The sequence below is a fragment of the Nannospalax galili genome, unplaced genomic scaffold (genome assembly GCF_000622305.1).
Source record: "Nannospalax galili isolate Female #2095 unplaced genomic scaffold, S.galili_v1.0 scaffold685, whole genome shotgun sequence".
NCBI classification, from domain to species: domain Eukaryota; kingdom Metazoa; phylum Chordata; class Mammalia; order Rodentia; family Spalacidae; genus Nannospalax; species Nannospalax galili.
Window position 1 is genome coordinate 3,406,176 of NW_008353482.1, and position 9,626 is coordinate 3,415,801.

The 9,626-nt window shown below is 48.0% G+C and overlaps 1 protein-coding gene across 1 annotated transcript in view; it reads right to left on the reverse strand.

The window, feature by feature from the left end:
* Window positions 1–501: 501 nt before the first annotated feature.
* Window positions 502–9,626, reverse strand: part of Fam189a1 (family with sequence similarity 189 member A1) — a 530,618-nt gene continuing 521,493 nt past the window's right edge. Inside the window, exons 9-10 of the mRNA XM_008850622.1 lie at window positions 5,519–5,746; window positions 502–3,875 (exon numbers count right to left, since the gene is read on the reverse strand). Of these exons, the coding sequence (XP_008848844.1) occupies window positions 3,559–3,875; window positions 5,519–5,746 (545 nt within the window). The 3' untranslated portion in view covers window positions 502–3,558. The remainder of the gene's footprint in view (window positions 3,876–5,518; window positions 5,747–9,626) is intronic.

The window sequence follows — 9,626 nt, forward strand, 5'->3', positions numbered from 1 at the left end:
TTTGGCTAGGCTTGCTGGCCAAGAAGCCCCAGGGATCCCCAGCACTGGGGTTACAATACCTTCCTGCCTGGCTTTTTACATGGGAGCTTGTGATCCGAACTCAGGTCCTCATGCTTGTACAACAAATACTTTACCTACTGAGCCATCTCCCCAGACCCCTGGAACACATAATTTAGAGACAATGGAAATCTTTGACCTACAGGCCCATGTTCCCAGAAGTCCTTGTGGGTCAGGTCCACAGAAGGGCAGCTGGGGCTTTAGTTGGTGTAGGCAGGACCCGTGAGCACGGGGGACTACCTTCTGACCTAGTTTGTGTTTCTGCTGCAGAGAAACAAACTAAGACACCTTCTCACCTTAATCCCCGGCCCACAGCTTCTGGTGGGCAGCAGTGGGGGCCTTTTGCTCCCCTGAACCCAGGCCCTCCAGGACCCTGCTCTTGGCCTTGCATACAGCTCTCAGCCTGTCTCAGTCCCAGTTAGATCTCAGAGACACAGAGGCCAGAAATACTTTTTATTAAAACACTGATCATTATTAAAACACCTTGAGGTACATTAAATAAATACAACCTTTCGAGTTGTACAAACAGGTCTCTGGTGGCCTGAAAACAATTTCCTATAAATCCTGCCTCAGCAGCATCTGTGAGTTGATACAGCAGAGGGGGAGGAAAAAAACATCAGAAATGAGCACGCCCTTCTAAGCATTTCAAGTGTATCACTGCCTCCCTCGGAAGGAGATCTTGAGTCCTGTGAATAAGCCCCCTTATTTGCAGTAGAGCTGAGGCCCAGAGTTTGCGCACATCAGCATCTTCATGTGCCCCAGGCAGGATCAAAGGACAGTGTCCTAGAAGGTGCTGGCTTTTTTTGGCTGGGGGCCCAGGACCTGGCCAGATTGGGGTGAGAGAGTCACCTCCTAAATGATCACCACTCAGCCCATCTCAGATACAGCACAGGAAGCAGGGAAAACCTTCCAGGAGGAAAGGGTGTGCAAGCAAGGGGAGGAGGCCAGCTTTCCCCTGGACCCTTGGATAGGGAACCCACATGCTGCCTAGGGCTCCTAGTATCAGAAAGCCACTGAGACCAGGCCAAAGGACCCAGAGGAGACAAGTTACATTGAAAGCACATTGTCTAGTGGCTCCAACCAAGTACCTCAGCCTTCTGGGGGTCTTTCCTGGAAGCCTGGAGCTTGGGGCTTCCTAGTGTCCACATGGGCCATTTAGGGCCCTGAGAAGGTGGACTGAGGAGAGACCAGAACCTCTTAACAGCCTTGCTCTGTGAGGCAGAGGTTCTCACTTGATCAGAGGCATGAAGTTGTATAATTTCTTTATCCATAAGATAAACTTGTTAGGAGAGCCAACATAGAATTGAGCTAGAGTGGTGTGGGCATGCCACTCTCTTGAAAATATCCGGGACCAAAGGTTTCCAGGTGCCAATGTCAGTCTGCACTTGACAGGAGGCACAACCAGGGAGGAGTGCCACTTGGAAGATAAACAGGGACTGTTGGAGAGGTGTAGTGAAGGCTACAGAACCCCATCTATTGCCATTGGATGCTCACCATGGCTACATTATGAAAATGCCCTAGTACATGAGTCAGACTGGGTGTGGTGGGTACTGGCTGCCCTTGGACTACAGCTTGTTTGGATCTGCAAGTACAGCCCAGCCAAAGGCTCTGCTTAGGGGCATTGCCTGAAGGTGAAACCCTGCAGCTGCCTCATTTCACCTTGCCTCTGAGGTGATATAAATGCCTGGTGCCCAGGCCTAGGCATGGCGGTCTAAGTGCTTCACTCGGAGGCTGAGGGGAGGTCATTCTGAAAAACCATCAATTATTTCCACCTTCAAGGGGACTCGCTCTGGGGACCTTCCAAAGTCTTAACTTGAGAAAAATTAGAGAATAGATTTCCCATTTTATAGTCTGAATAAAGTGCTCACAAATTCATCTCTACTCTGTCTCTTGTGGAAAAGGCAAGGCTGCCATCAAATGGCCTGATTTATATTTTCCAACTCTCTAACCTCAAGAAGGCAACAACCTACATAATTGGTAAAGCCGTTAGGGCATTAGCAGCTGACTGCTGCTGGGGGATTCCCACACTATATGTGGGCAGGAGCCCCTCCCCCAGCTTCTAAACACACAGAGGTCCCCAGCATATTAGCTACAGGGAATTTGGGGGCCAGAACAGGGAAGTAGATGAAGACACGCACAGGGCACAGAGAACAGAACAGAGGGGGGCCACCAGTTGGGCACTGAACAATGGTGGACACACTCTGGCCCACTTTGGCACTGCCCACAGACTCAGGGCTTCTGTGCCTACATTGGGGTCCACATGCCATCACATGGGTTCAGTGGCCTCATGTGGCTACTGTTTTGGATGAACCAGATGAGAATGTTTCCATTTCTGCAGGAAGGTCTTGCAGGCAGTGTTGTTGCTTCAGAGCAATAGTTGGGAAGTAGTTGCTGTAGATGTTGCCAGAAAATGAGAGTCTGGAACAGTCAAGAAAGTCAGGGGTGCCCAGGTTATCCCCAAGCTGAGCTTCCCTGCCTCTGCATGTCCACCGCACTAGGCATTCTTTCAGGAAGAAAAGACTGACAGTCTGCATCCTCTAATGCAGATGTGTCTGCTTCCACCTGGGTTGCTTGAGGGATAACTCGGGGTCAGGAGAGGCATGCCTTAGCAGAAGGTGTACACATTCCAGATACAAAGGCCTCTTTGCCCAGGCTGTCACTCACCCAGGGCAATCAAGTGAGGTCAGACATGATGAGAAACCCTCTCAGAGACTGAGAGAGGTCCATATTGTTAAGAGATAAGTAACAACTGTCTGTTCCAGTTAAAGGATAGGGGACCTTGAAGGAAAGGGGGCCCAGGAAGGAAGTGGGGATGACAGCCCATGGATGGAGGCTTGGGACACAAGGAGTTGGGGGGTATTTTGAATCCTTCCAACACCCTCCTGCTGCCTGGGGATCCCTGGGTCATGATGGAGCCTTCAATGTGGATTTATTGACAGGATAGCCCAGTGGGCAAAAAGGTGGGCCTAGGATGTGCTAACATCACCCATTTCCTTTTAAAGGAAATAACAGGTCTGATTTTGATAAAGGTTTCATTGTGGAGTGATACAGCCACATGGGAAATGGTCCCATTGCTGCTGTCACCATTATCATTTAACACTGAACTCTACTGAGGGTAGAGGAGAACCCTGCCTTAACACTGCTGGCTTGGAAGATGTGGTATCTTTATGTTCCTCAAGTGTCACCTGTCACTGGACTGGTATTCCTGTCATACTCATCAGTGAAGGGCTGCACCCCTGATACAACCAGAGTTCACTAATAACATGAGAGAAACATCTCTGAAATACTAGGACAGGGAGCAAACCATCCCCAGGAAGCCAACTGATGGGAGAAGGCGTTAACAGTTCCCCACCCAAGCCACTGGAGTGCCTCCTGGGTGTCCCCATTGTTCTCTGCCCACTAGGCCAAAAGCCTCTCTGTATCTAGCATGGTGGCTTCCTGAAAGACCAGGCTGTGCAACTGCCAAGTCCATCAGTGTCCACATCCAGGCCTAAAGCTGCTTCATAGCTGGTCCAGGACGTTAGGATCAAAGATGGCCTCCTCCACCTGGGGCTCCTCCGAGGTGACTGCTGAGCAGATGGTGCCCATCACATGTCGCACCTCTGGAGGGAGGGCAAAGTGTGAGTGTTCCAAAAATTTAGCCACCAAGACCCTAGTGTCTGCATAGGCCCTGCTTTCCACCAAGGAGTGTGGCCGCTCTTTGGAGACGGTTTGTAAGGCCTCTGGCTTGGTCCGTTGGTCCATTTTCCAGGTGTCTGGGTCACCAGGGGGTGAGAGCTGGTGATGACAGGCAGCCATGGCAGAGCGTGATGTAGAGACTAAATATCAAAGGAAAAGAGGTGATTTGAAAACAATTGTGAGCCAAACAAAATCAAAAACATACAAAGCGTGCTCAAGATGGGCTGCTAGGAGTTGGGTTTCAGAGCAGGCATCTGGGTGTGCTGCATCTTCCTGTGTCCCTCCATTCCATCAGCCTGGAGTGAAGATGGTGTTAACCTTGAAGGACCAAGGTGAGGTAGTAGAGGCATCCCCTCAACCAGAAGGGTAGTTTCCATTGGAAAGGACAGAAGGAACTATCAATAAAATCCACCAGCTTCCTGGGGGGAAGCAGTGTTATATGCCAGACAAGAAGTATGTGCTCATGAAAGGAAGCTACCCTGCAGCTTGTGAGGCCCAAACAGGCCCAGATGGGCTCAGGTGGGGCCCAGGTCCCACAGGAGCCCAACAGTTGTCTTGGGAATACCCTCCATTTCTGAGGCCCTCCAGGGACATGGAAAGAATGTGGAAATATGATCTGGTCAAGAGGAGACAGGAGTGACAGGTGGGCTGTAGAGAAGGATGGTGACCACCTCTCCCTCATCTCATCCTTGAGGTCGTCAGTCAAAAAGTATGAATTCCACTGAGGGGTCAGGCCACAGAAAGCCATCAGAGGATCACAGAAACCTCTTCAAGCAAGTGTGATCCTCTCTTAAAGCTTGGTGAAAGGCAGTGGATACAGAGGCCTGTGTGCTGGCCCTTAGGGCCAGGAAGATGGGAAGCTCTGCTGCTTTGGGTAAAGGTACAAAGTTGGAGATTTTTAGGTTTGGATAGAACTTTCTCTACGGGTGCTCTGCAGGGTGGGAAGATGTAGCCAAAATATCTACAGACACAAAATCTGACACGTATCAACCAGAATGATGTTTCCAGGCAGCTGGGTTCTGTAGCTGGCCTGGCTCCTTCCAGGAACTGGACTCTTCCCTGGCATGGCCAGACTCTAGGCTACTTAGATTTCAGGCACATAAGACCACTAAGGTGACGCTGGTGTAGGCACCCCTAGGCTCTCTACAGGGTTCTTTCAAATCCACATCTAGAAAAGTCCCTACTTTGATGGGGTCAGAATCAGAGGCTCATTAGCCAGTTATTCACTGGTAGAAATGATGCCCCATAACAGCAAAGTTGGAGTACATACTTTCTACCCTCCTATCAAGACTCCTGAGGAGGCTGGCATGACATGTGCATGGGTAGCTGGCCACAGGGATCTTGTAGAACATGGCATGCCCACTCCCAGTCACATAGGGGACGCATAGCTTCTGGCTGAGGGCACCATGAAATGTTGCCAGAATGCACTCAGACCTTTCAAAATGCTGGACAGAGGACACACCACCTCCACACTGTCTTCACCTGTGGTCTCTTTCTCTGACCTGGACCCAAGGACATAAGTGCAGTGCAGAGCTCACAGTTCATCTCAGGGCTGCTGATCCTGGTGGGATCTCACTACTATAAACTCTTGAATCCTTCCCCTACCAGAGTGACACCTCTGTGGGAACACCACAGGGATTCAAGGCTTCCCACCCTCTACCCCTAGCTAAGGAGCCTCAAATACACAGACCACACTCCCCAGGATCCCAGGGATGGGCCTCAACTATCAGAGGTCACTTGCCCTGCAAGTTGGGCACACCCTGTGGACACAGGTGAGCCATACCTGCCTCACTGGATGTGCAGGAGGTGGGGTCACTGGCTGAGCGGGCAACACGCCCAAGACTTGGTTGTGCCTGTGTGCTCACACTTGCTGCCTCTGGAGACATCTGGTGAGGACCTGGAGCAGGTATCATGGGTGGTAGGGTGTCTAAAGTGCCATCAGGGGATGGGTGGCTTGGATCCAGTGAGGTGACACCTTCTGATGTTGGGAGACTTGTGCTACTGGCAGGCACTGCAAGAAAATATGGGCACAGTGTTAGAGTAAGTGACCACAAAACCACCCTGATGGAGGGATAGCACCTGCCCTCCAAACCCCATCCACATAAACTCTGTAGTCGTAAGAGCAGGAAGATACTGAAAGCTGAAAGACTGAACTTAGCAATCAAGTTCTTTGGTCATCAGGATGCTTACCAAGCAGGGGCCATGCAGGGAAGAATCAGGACCCTGAAGGACAGCTGGCATCACAACCAGGTCCTGGAGGCCAGATACCAGGTCAACCAAGGTACCTGTAAGTGCAGCCCCTGGGTCAGCTAGGTAGCATAAACCCAGCTATGTGATGCTTGCCTTGGTTTACAAAGTAGGCCCTGGGCAGCAGTGTTACCCTTACCTGGGTACAAGTCAGAAATACAAACTCAGGGTTTGGGGTACAGCTTGGAGCTCGGAGGTGGAATACTAGCCTAGCATGTGTGAGGCCCTGGGTTAATCCCCAGCCTGGCTGGCAGAGAGCAGGATCTGGGGTGGCCTGGTCATGCAGGCTGATGCTAGCCCTCCATGGGACTTGGATGACCACTAAACTGTGAGCACCACCACTGTGGGCCAGTGAGGCTGGTGAGGTCTCTGCTGATGCCTCTTTCCCACCCAGGTTGGCAGCCCTGGGGTGTGGACCAGAGGCTGTTTGATGCATGTACCTAGGACCCCAAGTAAGAGGTACTCCCTATACTCTCCTGCAATTATCAGCAACTTTGTGGCTTGTTCCACGGGTAGATACTTCAAGGTGAATGGCCTGCATTGGGGGATGCTTGATTAGCCACAGCAGTCTGAATTCCAGCAGCAATGGGAGGCTTCAAGGTTTGCAACTTCCCTTTCTCTCTGAGGGGCCTGACCCGGGTGTCCATGTGTTGCAGTCTCCTCTGTGTCCATGAGCTTGTCCCATGCCAAGGCTTTTGAGCCACCTGCCACTTATTATTCACTGCCTGCTCATGGGGCAGCTCAGGTCACTCCCATTAGGGAAGAGGATCATGGCTGCCAAGAGGTGGAGCCAATTGGAAGATTGCCTAACTACTGCCACCTCTTCCATAAATAGTTGGTGACAATTAGTGGCCCATTTGAAAAAGATAATAGTACAAAATACATTATATGAAAAAAGCCACAAGTCTTCAGAAGATTTAGATTTAATCTCTGTCTCTCACGCACATGCCTTTTAATTTTTGTTTTTGGAGGCAGGGAGACCCTGGATCCCAACTGTCTATGTTCCAACTCACTATGTAGACGAGGCTGACCTCAATCTCACAGAGATCCACCTGCCTCTACCTCAGGAGTGCTAGGATTAGCCACCACACCCAGCAACCCCTCTCTTTTAAGGTACTATAAAAATAGTAGAAGAAAATCCATGACAATGCTTCTATGGCCTTTGAACAGAGACTTTGTAGAGATGATAGAAACCATAAAGGGAAACAAGAGAGCCTGACAATAGCAAGTTGTACGCTTGCATCATCAAAGGGGAAAGTGAAGCAGGAAGTGAGAGTCCCGCCACACTAGGACGGTCTTGGCCATACACATCATCTCATGTCTTGATTTAACAAGTGCTTTTTCTTATACATCTACCAGGAAAAAAAGCCCATAAAAATAAAACATTTCAAGAGAAAGAAGTGAATCAAATTCAGATTTACACATGAAAACAGACCTATAAAAAGTTGCTCAAACCCAAGGCTGGTGGCAGTTGCCTGGAAGGGTGACAGAAGTTATCAGGAGTGACAATGTCCTGGTCCTCACTTGTTGGTGCAGCTTTCCATAACACAATCTGGCTGATCTATTAACACTTAAAATACATACTCCCTTGGACTTTGCAATTCTAGTTCCAGGAATTTGTTCCAGGATATAACTGGGCAAATACTCAAAGATAAAGAGAGTGTACAGAAAACAAATAATACTTTGTCATACAGAAAACCTTAAACCCAAAAATCGTGAGTAGCTCTAACCAAACTCCATCTCTATACAGTGGTATATCAAAGTTACTTTGAATAATCTGGGCCTTGTGGCACAGGCCTCTACTCTTAGCGACGGAAGAGGCTTGAGGCAGAACAATTCCAAGTTCAAGGCCTGTCTTTCAAAATAAGTCTGGGCAACTTAGTGGAAACCTGTCTTAAAATAAAAAGTAAAAAGAGGGCTGGAGATGTGAATAAGTGGAGATGCTTGCCTAGAATATGCAATTTCTAGTATCCCCCATATACATTTTTTTTCTTTTTTGTCTTTTTGAGGCAGGGTCTCCCTGTAGCCCCAGCTTGTCTGGAACTAGCTATGTAGACCATGCCGGCCTTGAACTCACAGAGATCCGCCTGCCTCTACCTCCTGAATGCTGGGATTAAAGGCATGTGCCACCATGCCTGGCCCAAATACATATTTTTAAATAACTTACATTCATGATTTCTGAGTCCTTTTGATTCCAATTCTCTTCCATCAGTGCTAACCCAACAGAATCATGACTAGGCAAATGTGACTTAGCTCTGAATATATTATATAAAATACTAGAAACATAAAATGACTGTGGCAAAACAGGAAAAGCTTCTGGCCCAAGACTGGTGACTCTTTTTGCTCACTGTCACCAGGTTTATGTTGTATGTCTATGTTTTTATGACATTTATAATCCTAGTGGACTTCTAATTTTTCATCCAAAAAAACCCACTAGTTTTTTCTTCACTAATATAGAAGAATATATCTAGCACATGTCACATACATTTTATGACTCTCATTAGTAGATGTCACTGTTCCCTTGGGCCTTCAGTGTTATGAAGAATGCAAATACCCGCTTTCATTTTTGAAGGTTCCTGTACTTAGTTTAGACCCAGGGCATTTCAGAAGGGAGGTCTCTTTCAAATGTTTATCTAACAGGATAAACATTTGGCGCCATGCTTTCTAGATAAAGAGTCCTAAGATGACAGACTGATTTATAAGATGCTAGGAAAAAATCTGGGTAGTAGATCCCCTATGACAGCATCTAATCCCTATGACTATATGGTTTTTTTTTTTTTTTTGTCTTTTTGAGACAGGGTCTCCCTGTAGCCTGAGCTGTCCTGGAACTCACTATGTAGACCAGGATGGCTGGCCTTGAACTCACAGAGATCCGCCTGCCTCTGCCTCCCAAGTGCTGGGACTACAGGCGTGTACCACCACACCCGGCTATATAGTTATTTTAATAGATCAAAACCAACCAGAATCTACAAGAAAAATATATAATAAGTTCAGCAAGGTAGCAAGTGACAAGTCAACTTATACAGTGAATCATATCTACATCACACAGTCAATCACACCCAATAAGAATGGTCACCAGACACAGAAATGCTAAACCCAATATTGTTCACATTTCAAAAAAATGAAATACAGAAGTATGCAGTTGTCCTCTGTATGCATGAGTTCCACATATGTCCATTCAACTAACTGTGGATCAAAATAATATGTTTAAAAACATGTGTGTCTCCAGACCACACAATAGAAAAACATTTGCGTAGGTCTGATAAGTAATCTAGAGATAACTTGCAGTATACAGGAGGATATGCATGGGTGTAGTATGCATGTGAGTAGTGTGTTATTTTATGTAAATGACCCAAGTCACCTATATCTTTGGGTTTTGATGCCTGACACAGGTCCTGAAACCTGTCCCCTAGAGATATCAAGGGATAACTATGCACCCAATGAAACATGGACAGGATCTGTAGGCTAAAAATTATACAGTCTGTAGAGTGGGCCTGGAGAGATGGCTCGGCAGTTAGGAGCACTAACTGCTCTTCTAGGTTTTCAGTTCCCAGTACCCACATGGCGGCTAACAACTGTCCTTACCTCCACATCCAGGGATCCAACACCCTCTTTTGACCTCTGCAAGCACTAGATAAAATACT